Genomic DNA, 19,809 nt, shown 5'->3' on the forward strand with positions numbered 1-19,809 from the left:
CAAAGCTAGATTAAAATTTAAAATTGTTTCTATCTTTATTTTTCCCTCACCCTTTCTTTAACCATTGAACATTTGAAAGGATACCACACCACACATGCTCCAGATCACAACAGGAAGTTAGTATAGGATAACTACTACTTTGCGTCTACTTTTCTTCCTAAATGCCCCAATGATTGCATTCATCCATTTCTCTTATGACTGTGCTCTGTGCATACTAAAAGAGAAAAGGTAGTGAGTGACTCCTATGTTTCTATTTGTGCTATACTTAACTCCTACACTTTATCATCTAGGTTTATATTGCCATTTTACAGATTAGAAAACCTCAGGGAGGGTAAGTATATTGTATCACAGGGCTAGTAAATGGTGGGCCAGGATTTAAGTCTACTCTATAGTCTGTCAGTAACCTTGTACATACCATTCTTCCTCTATAGATGTACTATGACTCTATAATCATATTTATTACATTTTATTGTCATTATGTTTAACCCTAGAAAACTCCCATGGGCTGGGCCCTTTCCTCCTCATCTTTGTAATCCTTGTGCCTGGCAGTGACCGAACAGCTCTCCTGCCATCCACTATCAACTGCTTCTAGCACCAGGCACTGTGGCACACACAATTCTCGTATTTATTTGTGATTTTTGTTTGGTATAAAAGATAACTCAGACTGTAGTTTCATTGCCTTGTAGGACATTAACCAGTTTCATATCTGTGTCAGGCTTCCCAAAGACCACTTCCAGGTGTACTCACAGCCACAACTCATGAGAGCGAAAAGATACAAAGCAAAAAATCTGCAAAGAAAAAAGGAACCTGAGGTGAAATCTGGAAAACCTAGGTTTGAAGCATCAAAGAATTCTCCCCCAGTGGAGTCACACCGGATGAACTTAATCCCAGCCATGTTGTGACAGCCCAGAGTTTTTACTAGGAGCTGGCCACTCAGGCAGTCTCTGCCTGGCACCTTTTCCAGACAAAATTCCAGACTCCCAGAAGGCAATCAGGTGTTCAGCACAAATCACATTGTTTGCAGACAGTATATGCAGTGAGCCACTTTTGTCAGTCCTGGGAACCCTCCTAAAATTCAAGTTCCCAGATGCCAGCCAAGGGCCAATTTGGTGAGCAGGCCTCTGAGGATAAGTTTTCAGGCTGCTGCTATGTTAACTCTTTTTGACACAACAATTTTATCCCAGCATTCTTTATGTTGTCAATTTTGTTTTACTTTGACAGACACAACTCTAGTAAGCTAACGTCCAACCAAACCTAAAATCTAAAATACACCAACTCAATAGTATTAAGACTGACTACTGCAGTTATTTAAAAAAAATCCATAAAAAAACTTTTATCTGTATTTCCTATTTTCTTAATATATTTACACTTCCAAAAGTCCTCTTAGATGGCAAGCACTTGCCTATTGAAACATAAGGCACATATTAATAATAAAGAAATGTTTCTGCAGGTAGGCAATACTATGTAATGATCAATTCTCTCTTTAGAATATGAAGTATATTAAAATTTCCCCATTTAAATATATTACATATAGGCCAAATCTTAGAAATGATATATCCCCTGTATATCACTGTAGCTTTGAGCCTTTAAAAAAGGTAGCCTTAATTTTAAGTTCAAATATACCACGCAGAATATAAAGTAGTCTTCCTTTTTGAACTTATTTTTGAACTTAAAAAGTAGTCTTTATTATGCTTCAGACATTTCTCTAATCATTTTAGGCTTTTTCCCTATATTTTGTGAATTCATTTTAAAATCAGAATTTTACAAATATCCATATACAATGATACCAAACAAAATACGAAAATTTTAAGCTTTATTAATAATTCTAAGGAGACCAGAACACAACTAAAAGCTGACACAGTTAACAAAAGTATTAGAAGTTAAACATCCTGAATAAAAATATAGGAAATATAATAATGAAAAAAGAAATCAGGGACTGAAGGAAGAAAAATTTCCAATTTTCTAGCAGCTACTATATTCTGCCCTCTGATTCTGCAGGTTTGGTATCTCTGGATTTAACCAACCACGGGTCAAAAATACTTAACGAAAAACTCCAGAAGGTTGATCCCTAAAACAATACAGTATGACAAGTATTTATACAGCATTTGCATTGGATTAGGTGCTACAAACAATCTAGAGCTGATTTAAAGTGCACAGGAGGATGTGCATAGGTTAGAATACTATGCCCTGTTTCTATAATGAACTTGAGCACCCTCAGAATCTGGTATCCCAGAGGTGGAGGGTACAGAGGGACAACTGTACTTTCTTTAAAATTTGTATCACTTAAGTGCAAAGACATCATTAAACAAAACCTCAGGAAAAAAAACCAATATCAGGATCTTCCATTTGTTATCCCTCTCTCAATCTTCTGGATCCACTAGTTTACATACCCATTACAAATGTGATTTTAGGTAACTACAGTTGAAAGTCTATCAATTAAGTCATCAATAGTGCAAACAAGAAGATGAATGTCCGCTTTTTCTTTCATTCGGTGATCACCATGTTTCCGAAGGATAACATCTACATTTGTGCTGACTACTCGGTCAGCAACCTGTACGGACGTGTGCCAAGGTACAACGTCATCCTCCATGCAATGGAGCAATCTTACAGGGCAGTTCACAGGAATAGGGCTATGTAATAAGCAGTGGTGTTTAGCTTCTTGAATGAAACTATGCTGAATGTGATAAACTCCTTCTTCACTGTATTTGGATGGTATGCTCCACACGCCTTTCAACTCTATTTCCTTTTGTACCTATTGGAAAAAAAAATTAGGAAAATAAAAGTATTTATGAAATACTAACATATGCAATAGTATTAAATAATCTAAGAATTGAAATAGAAAAAATATGTACAATATTATATATATTTTTAGGTATTTTAATGTCTTTAAAAAATATTTTATTGATCTTTTTACAGAGAGGAAGGGAGAGAGATAGAGAGCTAGAAACGTCGATGAGAGAGAAACATCGACAGCTGCCTCTTGCACACCCCCTACTGGGGATGTGCCCGCAACCAAGGTACATGCCCTTGACTGGAATCGAACCCGGGACCTACCTTTCAGTCTGCAGACCGACGCTCTACCACTGAGCCAAACTGGTTTCGGCTAATGTCTTTTTTTAATACCAGAAAGATTTGATTCCATGAAATTGAGTGGTTAAAATCCACTGATTTCAGTAAAATAGCTGTACGTCTGAAAGCTATACTTCTAAATGTCTCAAATAATTTGAAATCAATAAAATTAAAAAAAAAAAGTATGAGTCTATATTATTACCATGGGGTTTTCTGCATTAAAAAACATGTGAACCAAATATTTAAAGCAAAAATGATACTCAGTTATCTTCAAAGTATTCCAGATTGTTCCTGAATTTGTAATTTCAATAATTAGAAGTTAATTTCACTGGTTATTAAATGAGGTTAAAACTATGCTAATTATTGAGATATAATAATGGTTGCATTTTAACATCCCTACTCAAATAGCTGTTATCTGACACTGAATTGAATGAATATTGTTCATCTGAAGAAAAAACTTCACAGAATGTTTTATGTCCTGAATCCTCAAAAAAAAAAAAAAAAAAAGTTCAGAAATAGCAAAAATAGTATTAACCAAAGAAAATGTGCAATATACATAAGTTCTACACCAAGAAACAGTACCCAGGCAATGTGGTTGAAAAGCTTGGTTTCCAAACAGCTGTACATCCTACCTGACGCCCTCTGGTGTCCAAAGTAGGGGACAATGATTAGCGTCAGTTAAGAGGTACAAGTCCCTACACCAGTGTTTTTCAACCTTTTTTGGGCAAAGGCACACTTGTTTCATGAAAAAAATCACGAGGCACACCACCATTAGAAAATGTTAAAAAATTTAACTCTGTGCCTATATTGACTATATATAAAGTAATTCTCTTGAATAGGAATCAAATAAACACAAAGAAAGTATTTTATAATTACTTTATTATGAAATATTAAGTAAACAAAATAGTGAAAAATTATAAAATTCTTGTCTTGTCTGCACCTACAGCACACCAGGCAACATCTCGCGGCACACAAAACGCTGCCCTACACAATGAGAAATGCTGAGTTTTAACATCTCAAAGCTAGAAAAAGTACTAACACTCCCACTTTTGCTCCTTGGACACTGTTATGGCTAGATGGTTGTGGAGAAAATTAAATAGTGTCCCTACTCTTTCCTTACACATGTTTTTATGTTAACAAGGGCTCAACATGTTTCTGTAAACAATTGTTTCCTGGTTTGATTTAGAATTAGCAAACATGTGCTCTGATTGGCAGAATATAGATCTTCTCAGTCACTCGGGGGTATTACCGTATACCATAATCCTCCCTTTGAGTGATGTGAACATACACACACAAATAGAAATGTATATACTTAGATCTTGCCATTTGTCAATAACAAACAAAAGAAACCACCCTGTTAAATGAACTCCTTTCCAGTCTGCCACGTTCTTGAAATAATTTCTTACCATGAACAGCACTATATTAGCCACCTAGAGGATCCAATCAAAAGGCTCCAAGGTTTAGATGCAGAAAGATGCAATGGTAGTAAGATTTAGCAGCATGAGGAATTATGTATGAGAAATAACCAAGAAAGTGAAAAACTCAGAAACAGGAGATATGTGCAAGGAAAACTGGCCTCACAATTTTAGCCCTGATAGGGAAATCACAAAGAACCTGACTGCAATCAATGCCATTTCTTAAGGAGATGGGAAGAACAGTATAAGAATAAACTTAGAACAGATAATACATGGCACTGGGTTCAATGTAGAACTTGAGACAAAAACCAATGACATACTATCATTTAACACTACATACTAACCACTGAGTCACACCCAGCATGGAGGGACACATCTTGATTAAAAAAAAAAAATAAAAAAAATTATCTTTCCTTAGTATATTTCCCGTTTACTTAAAATTATAAATTACTAAGAGTTTCACCAACTTTTTAAAAATAATGTTATTTTTTTCTTATTTTTCTTTTTCTTTTTCCTTCTGCTCTTTCACTCTCTAAAGCAGGGTTCTCAAATTTCACCTGAAAGACTTGTTAAAACAGCTTATCAGGCAACACTTCCAGTTTCTGATTTAGTAGGTCTCGGGTGAAGCTCAAGAATATGCTTTTTGATTTTTTTAATTGAATTAAATTTAATGCAGTGACATTGGTTATACATTATATAAGTTCCAAGTGTACAATTATGTGATAGATCACCTGTATGCTCATCCCCCAAAAGTCTAGTCTCATTCACCATGTTTGTCTTCCTTTACCCTTTTTGCCCCTCCCCCTTTCCTCTGGTAACTGCCATACTGTTTGTCTGTGTCTATGAGTTTATTTACTTTGTTGCTTTCTGTTTTATATTCCACATATGAGTGAAATTACATGGCACTTCTATGTTCACTGTTCACCACAGCACTATTCCCAGGAGCCAAGATACAGAAACAAACAAAGCGTCCTTCAATAGATCAAGAAGATGTGGTATATTTTTGTAATGGAATTCTACTCAGCCATAAAAAAAAATAAAAATACTGCCATTTGCAACAACATCTGAATTTTGAGAGTATCATGTTAAGTGAAATAAGTCAAATGAAAAAGGAAAAGAAACATAAGAATAAGCCTTTTTAACAAGTTCTCAGTGCTCAGGCTGCTGGCCTAGGAACTACTACACTTTTTGAGCCACTGTTCTAGACTGTTTTCCTTTCTCTAACTTTCTGGGCCACAGGCCTGCCAGGATCTTAGTCCCACAAGTAAAATTTATATCCTTAGGAAAACTCAACAGATTGTAATAAATAAACGACATATACAAAAATAAATAACTATTACCCACTATTTCTTTACCCTTGCAGACAATTGAAGTGCTTAAATATATGTCCAATAATAAAATATAATAAACTAATTAACTTCCCAGTTATTTTAGAAAGCTCATTCTACCACATTTTGCTAAGGAACATGCTAATAATGAAAAAGTATTCTCTTTTAAGATGAGAGGTAGGAGTAAAAAAAAGAATGTCAACTAAATATCTAAGCCAGAACTCGCAATCTCATCTCCGGTGAGCTAATTCTTGGAGAGCTCTGCTGAGGCTGCTTTCAGGCTAAAAAAAAATATGTCATAATTAGTCAAGTTTAATGTGGTCATAAGAATAGGTACTATTTCTCCCAGGCCAGAAAGTAAGAGGACAAGAAGTGATCATGGTGTATGATCTAAATAAGTAAATGCAATTAATAAAGAAAATGTTGCTTAAAAAAAAATTAAAGTGTTGTTTCATTAATATGGCTCAAACATTTGCCAGAATGAGTTGAAGGGACTGAAGAAAAGGAAACCTTAAACAAGAGACAAAATAGTAAAGAAAGCAAAGAGATGTTATTTAAAAAAGCAGTTAAGTGAATTTAAAAACCAAAGGAATTAAAAAAATCTGATGAACAATATTAACTGGTGAATATAATAGAATCAGAGGTATGGAAGAGGAGTAAAATGACGATTCTCGGGGAAAAGAAAGAGACTGAACAAAAACTGCACCCATGGATGAGGACAATGGGGGGGTGGGGAAATGGCCGAGGGAGGGTGGGAACCTGGTGGATGGGAGCAATGGAGGGGGGAAAAAAAAAGAGGAACATTTGTAATAATCTGAACAATAAAGATTTATTTAAAAAATAATAATAAAAAATAATTGAATAAAAATAAAAATAAATAAATAAGTAGCTAAGAAAAAAGATGGCCTAATGTAGTCAATCAAAGGAATGGTGACACATAAACAAATATTTAAAGAAAGAGGGAGCAGAAGGATGATAGGAGGCATGCCTGTGACGTACCTCAACAGGAAGCTGATTAAACTTTGTCACTAGGACATCTACAGCTGCAGCTACACCAACAAGCGCCACAACTTTTTGTGGCCGTGCTATTGCAGCATGAAACATAAGCCATCCGCCGAGGCTAGATCCAACTAGTATCTAAAAATAAAAATATGTGCAATTTTAAAGAGCAATTTATTTTTCTTTTCTATAAAGATAGTAACTTAATAGAATGTACACACTTTTTTCTTTTATATCCTTTGGCTCTCAGACTTTTAATATCTGACACAAGGTAGAATTAAAATTATGATTACTTTTTGTTAAAAAAGTATTTGGTCTACAATAGAGAATTATGAAAATAAAATAGGTAAAATGGCACATTTTATTAATTTTAAATCAAATATCAAAATTGATTGTTAAAGTTTAAATAAATTTTGACATCAAAGAAACAGCTCGAATATCATGAGGGTATCATCAATAATGATATCACATTTAACAAAAATAGTCACCTGTGGTCCTTCAGCTAAGTCATCAATTATAGAAAGAACATCTTTTCTCCATTTTCCCAATGTACACTCTTCGAAGTTCCCTTCTGATTTTCCAATTCCTGAGTAATCAAACCTGAAAAAGGTAAATACATATCTATATCCAGATATCTATTTGCTTCTCTGATTTAAAAAAAAATACAGCACATTCATCATTATACAATGCCTAAAATGTATTAAATCCTATTGGCTTACCCGTCAAATAGCCCCAACAGCCACTCACTTTCTCATCTCCACCCCTGGCAGCTGGGTGACATTATTATCCTCTCTTGATTGGTCTAAAAGTCTCCCTTTCCAATTTTCACCCTCATAGTTTATTCCCCACATTGTAGCCAGTGATCTTTTTAAAACAAAAATCAGGTCTCTTACAAACCCGCCAAAGGTTTTCTATAATCCCATATAATAAAAGGCTAATTGCAAATTGTTCCCTTGGGTGTTTGACTCCTCTCTATGACGTGTGCTGACCACCAGGGGCAGCGCAGAATGAAGGAAGGCCCTAGCTGGCAGCTGGCAGCAGGGGGAAGGCCCCATGGGTTCTGATCACCTGCCAGGTCTAGGGACCCTATCTGTTCATGGGTAGAGTCCTTAGGCCTGGCAGGCAATCAGGGCACATCAGGTTCCCCTCCTCCCAGCCTCCCCTCCTACTCCTTCCCTCATTCCCTCAGTGCTCTGCAGCTAGTCACCGGCCATATTCCATGCCACCCCCTGGTGGTCGGCGCATGTCATAGTAAGCAATTGATCTGTTATCTGGGGCAAACTTTAAAGGGGACAATTGGCACATTATCCTTTTATTATATAGTCTAGAAACATTTCTACTTGATATTATACGTGACATTTGATTATTTTGGGTGTGTTCTGTCTCCCACACTAGAATGAAAGCTCCATGAGCACTAGCTTTGTTTTGTTCACCACTGCTTTCCCAGTGGCTCGGTCAGTGCCTTGCACATGGTAAGTGCTTAATATATACTTACTAAATTATTAGTGGAAGGGAAAGAGGAGATCAAAATCAAATTAATCACCAGCCCATCCAATTAGTTTCTTCTCCTTCCAACTTCTTAGTTCTCCTGGCTCAAAGTCTGCCTGATCTGTGAATTTCACTTCTCCTCAAGGTCTCAATTCAATAAATCATGAAGTATCATACCGCTCCTGTAGATTACCATAAACCTTAGTTATATTGAACTACCCACAATTCTAAGCCCATTCATAACTTTTTGTATGTTTCCTACTGCCTAGAAGACCCTCCTTTCCTACTCAAATTCCTAGGTGTGTCATCTCCTTTGAGGAACTTTCTTTGCAACGTATGCCCTGTTTAGAACCAGTCAGTCACTGTCTTATGTATGTACTCAATTAACACTTTTCATACTGTGTGTTGTAATCAGGTTCTGAATATGTCTCTCGCTGACTAGAATGTCATGTCTTCAAGGGCATAATGTCTTATTCAAAACTGCCTGCCCTGTACCATCCATCCTCACTCACTTGAAATCTCACCCCCACATTCTTTCCATTCTCTGCAATTTGGTAAAACCAATATCAGCTCTTTGTCATGTAAAACCACCATATCACAGTAACCTCCTAACTGTGCTCTATAACTATTCTCTTTTTGGATGGATCCCCTTTAAAATTGACAGGATTTTCCTAAGATTATATTGGTATGACATTTCTTTCAATGGCTCCCTATGACATACAACATAGCTTGTATTTTTAGACCATTATATTCTGGTCACCCCAGGTTGACTTTTAGCATTTCATCAAAGGAAACTACTACTTTGGCCAAATTGATCAATTTGTTGCTCCTAAAATAAGCTGTTTTATGATTCATACTATTTCCTTAAACTGAAATACCTTTTCCCATCACCTTCATTACTAATTTCCTCTCTCAGAACTTGTACAAATGAACCTTTTTTTGCTGGAAAGACTTTGCAAGGAAATTGAAAAAAAATCTCCAGCTAATAAAATTTTTTCAGAATTCATTTTTATCTATCACAATCAAATCCTGCTTTATAAGACAGTTTGTGTGCATATATATGTCTTATCATTCCCCTGAGATTGTAAGATCTTAGATGAAAAGTATCATGATCTTAATCTTTGTCTTTACATTCTCCATAGTGACTAGGAGTGCATGTAAACCTCACAGTGATTATCATAATACATTCTAAATGAATAGAAATGGAAGATAAAAGTAAAAAGAATTATTTTATCCAAATTTAAGGTTTTATGTTTTTCTGATTCTTAAAATCTTATTAAAACTAATAAACCCTAATGTTTAGTATACATGTGAGAGTATATATGTAATATAAAAAATATATATTTATTTTCTTATAGATAAGTGATTTGTAAGTGATGGAGAAAAAAGAAATTAAAATTTTCTTTAAGTGTCTAGTGAACTGACCTTCGGGAAATTGGGCAACAAGGCAGCTGCTGAAGTCTAAATCACAATTATGTAGGAGACAGGGAAAAGAGTAGAGAAAGGCACCAATTAGCCCTCCTTTTCTCCTTGACAGGCAATTGGATATTTCTCCTTGCTACATTTTTACACTTTCCTTCCAAATATATGGTAAAGATGCAGAATACATATAAAGGAAATTATAACCATTTAGTGAGACTAATAGGTTATAAGAACCCTAACCAAAAGTTAAAGATAATTCAAACATATTCAGCAGTTTTAGGACTTATAAACACAGAAACAAAAGACTGTCCTAGGCCAGACAGTATGGCTCAGTTGGTTGAGCAATGTCCTCATGCACCAAGAGGTTGTTGGTTCTATTCCCAGTCAGGGCACATGTCCTGGTTTTGATTCCCAGTGTGGGGCCTGCAGGAGGCAGCCAATCAATTGATACCTCTCTCTCTCTCTCTCTCTCTCTCTCTCTCTCTCTCTCTCTCTCCCTCCCTCCCTCCCTCCTTCTCCTCCTCCCTCTTCCCTCTCTCCAAACACAATAAAAATATATTATAAAAAAAAAAAGTCTGTCCTAGTAGCCACAATACTCTAGGACATATTCTCAAATCTAAAATTAAATATTCTATTAGAATTATGCTAGAATATCAGCCCTAAAACAACATGTATAGTCCTTAGCTCTGACTCAATTTTATTTTAGACATTGTGACAGGTCATTAAGAATACATTTTCATATAGACTGATGTACTACTTGTTGTATAATACATAAAACTAACTAACCATTTCCTCAATCAAGATCTAAATTTTACAGCCAATAATCACAACAAAAGTAAACGGAGACAGTGAAGTATAAATAGAAGATAAAATCCCTTATAACAAGCTAAATGTAATCACCTATGTTATAAGGTGATTAGATTGTAATGGAGTTTTGATAAAACAAGTAACAGACTTGATCAAATTAAAAATTTGAAGTGAAAGGCTATTCTTTTTAAGGGTTTATAAAGATACTAGAGGCTCAGTGCACCAATTTGTACACCAGTGGGATCCCTCTGTCTGGCCTGCGGGATTGGGCTGAAACCGGTTCTCCGACATCCCCTGAGGAGTCCTGGATTGCGAGAAGGTGCAGGCCAGGCCAAGAGACCCCACCAGTGCACGACTGGGCTGGAGAGAGACACGGGAGGTTGGCCAGCTGAGGAGAGATCATGGGAGGGCTCCAGGGCATGTCTAGCCCATCTCACTCAGTCCCAATCGGCTGAACCCTAGCAGGAAGCTAACCTACCGGTTTGAGTGCCTGTACCCTGTGGTCAGTGCATGTCATAGCAACTGGTCGGTCGACTGCTCCCTAATGATCAGTGCATGTCATAGTGAGTAATTGAGTGGCTTTGGCATATCATTAGCATATTAAGCTTCGATTGGTTGAAAGGATGATTGGACAACTGGACACTTAGCACATTAGGTTTTTATTACATAGGATACATAGACTGCAACTTAACACCATACCACTTAATATATTGTCTACAAACATCTTATTTTATTATCATTACTTAATATACCTTTAAATGTATTTTACATGTATGCAAAATACAGAAAACCTACATATGTCTTATAGGGAAATAGAAACGGGATAGCTTTCCCAGCCTCAAATTAAATTTAAGAACTGGTAAAAAGGAGATTTCTTGATTCAAAATATGTTAAGGACAAAGAGGAAGAATGATGATAATATTTCTGCTATCATGATATTTTGCTGAGGCTAGTCCCCTTCCTAGATAGCTCTTCCTTCTTATTCCAAACTTAACTATTCTTTAGTGTTCCTTTATAAAGACTTTTCTACCCACTTCAATCCCATTTTCTTTCTCTTACTTGATACAATAAAGGGTACTGCTCTTTTGACACTATCACTTTCTGATGAGTTCCCCCCCCCCAAATTAATCATCTGTATTTTCTCCTGTTTCCCAGCTTTATGAAAGGTCTGTTAAGGGTAATGACCACCCTATATAATAAAACTCTAATATGCTATGTCTAGTCTTCCATTCAACCAGTCAAAGCATAATATGCTAATGATATACTAAGGGCACTCAACCGCTCACTGTGACGTGCACTGACCACCAGAAGGCAGTCAACCAGTTGACCAGTCACTATGAGGTGCACTGACAACTAGGGGCAGATGCTCCAACCAGTAGGTTAGCTTGCTGCTGGGGTCTGGCTGATCGGGACTGAGCGAGAAAGGCCGGACACACCTTCCCCATCTGGCCAACCTCCCATGTCCCTCCCCAGCCCTGATCGTGCACTGTTGGGGTCCCTTGGCTTGGCCTGCACCCCCTCACAATCTGGGACACCTCAGGAGATGTCAGAGAGCCGGTTTCAGCCCGATACCATAGCCAAGCCGAGGGATCCCACTGGTTCATGAATTTGTGCACCAGGTCTCTAGAGTTTTATATTTTCACATCACCTAATACAGTGCTAGAAAGTCTACTTGCAAAAGATATGCCAGTCTTCAGAACAATAGTTAAATCAACAGATTTTTTAAAGAGTTCTGAGAATGAATATGAAACAATTCATTTAATCTGATAAAAGAACTAAGACTAGCCGAAACTGGTTTGGCTCAGTGGATAGAGCATCAGTCTGCGGACTAAAAGGTCCCAGGTTCGATTCTGGTCAAGGGCATGTACATTGGTTGCAGGCACATTCCCAATAGGGGGTGTGCAGGAGGCAGCTGGTCAATGTTTCTCTCATTGATATTTCTAGCTCTCTATCCTTCTTCCTTCCTCTCTGTGGAAATCAATAAAATATATATATATTTTTAAAAGAACTAAGACTAAATGCATTTAATTGATATAATTTCTACTATTATATTAAACAGATAAAGTCTAAAAGTTTCTTATTACTTTATTCCTAAAAGCTGTATTGCAAATGTTAGTAGGACTACCTTTTTTTCTAGGCTGTTCTGAAAATAATTCAGAAATTACCTTAATCAAACCTCATTTTTTTAGATGAAAATAGGCCGTGTTTATAAACTTATTTATCTGTCATTGTTATTGCTAGAATTGATTCTACGACCCATTTTTCTTGAATTCCAGGCCAGTGCTCTTTCTATTAAACCATTACTATCTCTTCTGGTAAATTAGGCACTAAATAAATAATTGTTACAGGTAAACAAACCTAACAACAGCAACATAAACATGTTATTTTACTAAAATAATTATCAGCATAAAATATTACAAATTGTGAAATCAAGTTTTAGTTAAACACCATCTATCCCTATTTATTCTTATACACACTGAAATTACAGCAGTGAGGAGAAAGAAAACTTAGAGGCAATGTAAATAATACAATACTAATTTTATAATTCAGGAGCCTTCCAACGTTTTATTCAAGGCTATTCTATTACAATGTTGATGAGGTGTCATAGCCATTTAACTCTTATTTATATCCATTAGTCTATGGTAAAATTGGCTTGTTTATATGTCATTTCACTTAAAGTTGCAGAACTTATCAATGACATTAACTAATGACTTACTGTACTTTAAAATGCATATATATTTTTAAATACATATTTTTAAAAAGGTAATAGTGATAAGTAAAAGCCCTTAAGCCCCAAATGGAAAACTACAATATAATCATAATAAAGCCAACAATAGTATATTGGTTTGTTGTCATATTAGGTTATTGTATCTAAAGAGCTTAGTTATCATTAGTTTCCTTTCCTGCCAGCAGTCAATGTGGCACAAAAACTTTTTAAAAAGGTCTTATTAAAGGTTGCATTTACAAGCACCCTAAGTCACAAGAAAGTTTACAACCATTGAAATAAATTAACATATAAAAATTCTGGCACTTGCTTCAATTGGTTAGAGCAGAAGTAATTCTCCACTGCCATGCTAAATGGTAGTAATATTTTCTCTGAAATGTGTTGTTCCTACCTTATATAGGCGTGACCTAGAGATTTGCAAAACTCCTCAATCGCCAATGCTTTTGTACCCATCATATTAGAAATAAAGCCAGGGAGGAAGATAATTCCTGGACTTTTGCCTTTTAGTTTCTTATAAGCCAGTTTTGGAAGGTCTGGTCGACTAAGGAAAGAGACTGATGACTTTCGTCTGCAAGCTAAACAAAGTACACAAAACATAAACCATAGTTTGCAAATACAGTTTTTGGAAAACCAAATATATATATATATATATATATATTTTTCGCAATCTTAACTTTCTTAACTTGTCAAACTGATGTCAAATACTATTTCCACTTAATAAAAAACACAAAAAAAATTTGACATATTCTATGAATCTGTGCATATTCTATGACAAGTCTGTGCATATCTTCATTTCAAAATCAGTACCTTCTTTGAGCAAGGTCCAATCTTCCTCTCCTTTATTGCGGTTAACAAAAATTTCTCAGTCTCTTCTATGGGAGCTGATAAAGTTAACATCACTCTGAATTTAAGAAGCTGATTTAAAAAAATTATTTGCTTGTTTCAAAGTTTCAATGTATAGTGAAGTATTCCAAATTTAAAACGTTCAGTGAAAAACAGGGCTAGCAGGAGCCAGTTACATTGGTTGGCAGATTGTATAAGCAGAAATGTTCATTTCCCATTTCCCTGGTTCACCACTCAAAAATCCTTCCTACCCTCTTACTATCACTTCCCAACACAAGAACGTCTCCGTGAGGCAACCAGTTATTTAACCTTGGTAAGTTTTAAGTGGATAGGTTAACATTATATCCATAAAGGATGTTTGTACAATAAGAATTAGTTCAAAGCCTGGTGCTGAAGTGCTCAATAGATGAACTGAAACTTCTTTAATGAAATTTACCTTGTTAATGAAATGACATACTACCCTAGAGAAACATATAACACGTCTTTTGATTGTGTACACTTAAATGCAAGTTCAACTGATTATAAATATTTACAATTTTTAACTCAAAACAAAGAATATCTGCAATGACAATTCCCATTCCAAACAATCATGCATCTGAGTGCCCGAGGTGTGGACGAAACCAAACCAAAAGGTAAAAAGTCAAACTTTAGAAAGACAGACTATATGTAGATGTCCCCCAAAATTGTATATACACCTTGAGTAACTACTAACTCCAATGGGTTAAATCTAAAAAGAAACAAACATCAATGGGGCTCAGCTGTTAAGTGTATAGACATGTTTGGAGGAGACACCCTATACCCGGGAGGGTGGGGCTGGAATAGGAAGAGGGAGGAACCAAGCACAAGATGAAAGAAAATATTAAAGTGCTCTGACTTTTTGGTTTAAAATTACAGTGTCCTTTATCAAGGAATGGTTACGGTTTTCACTGAGCGGGAGCATCGAGAAGACAAAACCAGAAATAAGGCTCGACCTGTATACACTTTCACAAAGAGCCTGTTCCCACGGTAAATCCCCTCAAGTCCAAGGAGGGCGCGTCTCAGCACCTTCACAGAGTGACGATCTCACAACCCGCAGAGAAAAGAGAAAAAATAAAAATAAACTAACAATCATCGCATTAAATGCACGTTAATGTTCCCTTCGGCGCCAAGCAGGGAAGGCAGGCAGAGATCGGGATCCTTCAGGAGCGCAAACCGCCAGCAGGGGCCGGGCGGTCCGAGACACCCCGGGCCGCCGCGCCGCCCTCCGCAGATCCTCCGCCGGGACTGTGGAGATCGCCCTGGGGTACCCAATGGGACCAGAGCATTTTTGAACGGGGCGCCAAAAACGCCCACAAAGGAACGGATGGAACCGGGGTGGTGTTCGAAAGAACGCTCTCCATTCCCGTCTTTCGGGCACTGACCTGGGAGCCACCGAGGCGCCTTCTCGGGGTTCCGAACGAGTAACGTGCAGAGGCCACGGTGGAAGCCGCAGGAGACGGCCGTCCAGCTCCACCTCCGACAAGCACCCTTGGCCGCCGCGGCCGCCATGCCCACGGCAGCCATCTTCCCAGCGGCCCCCGCGCCCCGCGCTGACTTACGGAGACGCCGCCGGGTGCAGAGGAAGCGAGGCTGCGCATGCGCCACGGCTGGAAGACGGGGATTGGCGGAAGAGCGCCCGGAAGACGCGCAGCATTCCGAAGCGCGCATGCGCAAGGCGAAGTCACTCTAGCCTGCTTTCGCTTTGGGGCTGTGAGTTCTCCTCTGGGGACTGTCCGGAGCCTCCTTAGAGGGCAGGTAGCCATTGCAGGGCTGGAAGCAGAGAGGAACCCTCCCACGGTCTGGAAACCCTCTGTCTCATCGACCTTAGGCCTCAAAGCTAAGCTTGATGCATTACAAGTCGCTCTCACCCTCGAGGTTTTGGTTTTTTTTTTGTGAGTGTTTTTTGCATTTTTATTTTTTAACTTTATTTTTTTTTCCATCACCGTTTACCCTCCCCATATCTCCTCCACCTCCAACCCCCTGACAGTTTTAACCTGTACTGGAAAGGCTTCCACGATATGACCTTAAACCTATTGTTTGAGGAATAGAACAGAACATTCATTGCTCCTCAGCCCCTTCTAAATTTGGTTTTGTTCTTGCTCTTCCTCTGCCTGACCACTGAGTCATTCTGACCCTTGCCTCACGTTATATGCAAAAATAAATCTCAGTAGATTAAAAAACAAACAAACACAACTCTCTATGTCTTCCTTTCTAAAAGTCAATAAAAACAGGTTTTCAGGTGAGGATTTAAAGAAATCTCAACAGAAGAAATAAGTACTTTTAGGAGAATATTTTATAGTCTGGGGATAGAAAGGACTTAATCTTAAAACTTGAAATTCCCAAATCATAAAGAATAAAAATGTTTGACTATATGCAGATTTAAACCTTTTAATGTATTTTTATTGATTTCAGAGATGGAAGGAGGAGAAAGGCATAGAAATATCAATGATGAGAGAGGATCATTGATCAGTTGCCTCCTGCACCCTCCTCCCCCACTTCCACTGGGGATAGAGCCCACAACTCCTGGCATGTGCCCTTGACTGGAATCAAACCTAGGACCTCCTGCTTCATAGGTCAGGGTTCAACCATTGAACCATGTCAGCCAGGCCTAAACATTTTGAATGGTAAAAGGCACCTCTAGTCAAATAAGAGTCTAGAAAAATTCATTTTACAGTACAGTAGAACATTAATACTTCTATTTAATCTGCTTCTAGAAATGATAAAAAATACAATCCTAATAAAATTGGTCAATGGCTAAGAATAGGCAACTCACATGTGCAACCATGATGTTCAACCTAGCTATTTGAAAATGTGAATTAAAAAAATAGCATGCTGCCAAAACTGGTTTGGCTCAGTGAATAGAGCGTCAGCCTGTGGACTGAAAGGTCCCAGGTTCGATTCCGGTCAAGGCCATGTACCTTGGTTGCGGGCATATCCCCAGTAAGGGGTGTGCAAGAGGCACCTGATCGATGACTCTCTCTCATCGATGTTTCTAACTCTCCATCCCTCTCTCTTCCTCTCTGTAAGAAATCAATAAAATATATTTTAAAAAAATTAAAAATAACATGCCATCTTTCCCCACCAATCAGATTGGCAAAAATTAAAAACAGCAATTATTGTCAAGAATCCTGGGAAACTGGACAGATGTATGGTTGGTGGGAATGTGAATTGCTAAACTCTTTTGCCAACTAATATGACCACATCTTTATAATTTAAAATATGTATTATTTTCAGCACCCCTGATCCAGTGGTCCCATTTTATGACTATCCTATAGAAAACAATATTAACATATAAGGATTCATATTATTACTACAGCACCAGTTTTTGTTTTTCTGTTTTGTTTTGTTTTGTTTTTGTGGGACGTGTGTGTGTTTAATCCTCACCTGAGGATATTTTCCCATTGATTTTTTTTTTTTTTTTTTTTTTTTTTTTTTTTTTTTTTTAGAGAGAGTGAAAGAGAGAGGGAAATAAATACTGAGAGAAACACATTGATTGGTTGCCTCCTGCAGAAGCACTGACCAGGGCCTGGCTGGGGAAGAGCTTGCAACTGAGGTACATGGTCTTGACCAGAATCAAAACTGGGACCCTTCAGTCCATGGGCCAACACTCTATCCACTGAGCCAAACTGGCTAGGGCAACTACAGCATCAGTTTTAGAAACAAATAAGAAAAAAACCCGAATGGACAAATAATAGAAAATGGTTAAATAAACTGTGGTACAAGGATTTCTGGATTCCAGCTCTGATACTTTTTAATGTAATTCTGGAGGGTTTCAAGCATTAACAAATATCTTGTTTTTCACAGTCCAGGCTTTGAGATACCGCCTCATGGCCCCTTCCCAGCACGTAGGCCTTCTTTCAAGGGCAGAGCAGGACTGACTCCGTTTTATATTGTGTAACTGTCTTGTATAACTATGTCTCTGACATAACCCCTTTCTGAGAAAGACCACAAAATGTATCAATTACCCAACCTACCCTTAAAGCAGCCAATAGAAATACAGAGGGAAGTAACCCAGCGTAACTGGACCCTGGCCCTCACCCCACCCATCAGAACCAGCCAACTCAGTGGTCCGAGCATCACCCCACCACCCAACCCTAAAACCTATAAAAAGACCACACTTTCAGAGCTCAGGGCTCCTTGGATTCTGCCGCTGCATCTGTAGAGGCAGGGAGACCAGACTTGAGTTTGAATAAAGGCTCTTGTTTTTTGCATCAGACTCGGCTCCCTGGTGGTCCTTGGGGATCTTCAAATCTGGGCATAACAATACCAGGGCCTCCACTTGGGTTGCTGGCCTGCAAACCACCACAGGCCCCTCGCCCAGGCCGCCGCATGCCCCAAGGGAACCCCCACCCTGATCCGGGACACTCTTCAGGGAAAACCAGCTGGCCCCCACCCATGCACTAGGCCTCTATCCTATCTAATAAAATAGTAATATGCAAATTGACCATCACTCCAACACAAAGATGGCTGCCCCCATGTGGTCAAAGATCCTACCCCAATGTGGACACAGATGGCCACCATAAGATGGCCAGCAGGGGAGGGAAGTTGGGAGGGACCAGGCTTTCAAGGGAAGGCAGTTGAGAGGGACTAAGTCTGCAAGGGAAGGCAGTTGCAGGCAATCAACCCTGCAGTGGAGGGCAGTTAGGGGTGACCAGGCCGGCAGAGGAGGGGAGTTGGGGGCAAACAGGTGGGCAGGGGAGCAGTTAGACATCAATCAGGCTGGCAGGGGAGTGGTTAGGGGGTGATCAGGCTGGCAGGCAGAAGCGGTTAGGGGCAATCAGGAAGGCAGGCAGGCAGGCAAGCAGTTGGGAGCCAGCAGTCCTGGATTGTGAGAAGGATATCCGACTGCCTGTTTAGACCTGATCCTGGTGGATAAACGGATATCCCTCAAGGTTGTCCCAGATTGGAGAGGGTGCAGGCTGGGCTGAGGGACCCCACCACCACCCCATGCACAAATTTTGTGCACTAGGCCTCTAGTCCTATATAATAAAAGCCTAATATGCTAAGTTGTTGTTCACTTGGCCGTTCAACCAATCACTATGTAATATGCTAATGATATACTAAGGCTGCTCAACTACTCTATGATGTGCACTGACCACCAGGGGGCAGTCAACTGGTTAACCAGTCACTATGACATGCACTGACCAGCAGTGGGCAGATGCTCCAACTGGTAGGTTAGCTTGCTGCTGGAGTCTGGCTGATTGGGACTGAGCAACATAAGCCAGACATGCCCAGGAGCCCTCCTGCGGTCCCTCCCTGGCTGGCCAACCTCCCACATCCCTCTCCAGCCCGATCGTGTTCCTCAGCCTGACCTGTGTTCTCTTACAATCTGGGACCCCTTGGGGAATGTCAGAGAGCCAGTTTCGGCCTGACGGCAGAACAACCAGTCGCTATAACATGCAGTGACCACCAGGGGGCTGATGCTCAATGCAGGAGCTGCCACAGGGAGAGGGCCTCTCAGCCAGAAGCCGGGCTCATGGCTAGCGAGTGCAGCAGCGGTGGTGGAGATAGGGAGTGGGCCTAAGCCATCAGTAGGACATTCCCCAAGGGCACCTGGCCTGTGAGAGGGCGCAGGCTGGCTGAGGGAACCCCCTCCTCCCCTAGTGCACGAATTTCATGCACCGGGCCTCTAGTTGAAGTAGAAGTAAACACAGTCCTTATAATCCCAAGTACTAAATGCATCTGTAAAAAAAGA

The 19,809-nt window shown here is 39.0% G+C and overlaps 1 protein-coding gene across 1 annotated transcript; it reads right to left on the reverse strand.

Moving 5' to 3' along the window:
• Positions 1 to 1,681: 1,681 nt before the first annotated feature.
• ABHD10 (abhydrolase domain containing 10, depalmitoylase) lies at positions 1,682 to 15,684 on the reverse strand. The gene is made up of 5 exons (XM_036445630.2): positions 15,497 to 15,684; positions 13,645 to 13,828; positions 7,300 to 7,411; positions 6,812 to 6,949; positions 1,682 to 2,752 (listed from the first exon to the last, which is right to left on the reverse strand). Exons 1-5 carry the CDS (start codon positions 15,636 to 15,638, stop codon positions 2,408 to 2,410), a joined length of 921 nt encoding a protein of 306 aa, XP_036301523.1. The 5' UTR covers positions 15,639 to 15,684; the 3' UTR covers positions 1,682 to 2,407.
• Positions 15,685 to 19,809: the final 4,125 nt, after the last annotated feature.

Source organism: Pipistrellus kuhlii, unplaced genomic scaffold (genome assembly GCF_014108245.1).
Source record: "Pipistrellus kuhlii isolate mPipKuh1 unplaced genomic scaffold, mPipKuh1.p scaffold_m20_p_2, whole genome shotgun sequence".
Taxonomy (NCBI): domain Eukaryota; kingdom Metazoa; phylum Chordata; class Mammalia; order Chiroptera; family Vespertilionidae; genus Pipistrellus; species Pipistrellus kuhlii.

Bases quoted from the DNA above. Each gene is read 5' to 3' on its own strand.
- ABHD10 (XM_036445630.2), bottom strand. From the start codon at position 15,638: ATGGCTGCCGTGGGCATGGCGGCCGCGGCGGCCAAGGGTGCTTGTCGG. The intron at 13,829-15,496 runs GTCAGTGCCCGA...TACTTTGTTTAG, and splicing joins GGCGCCTCGGTGGCTCCCAG to CTTGCAGACGAAAGTCATCA. The intron at 2,753-6,811 runs GTACGTCACAGG...TTTTTCCAATAG, and splicing joins TTAATCAGCTTCCTGTTGAG to GTACAAAAGGAAATAGAGTT.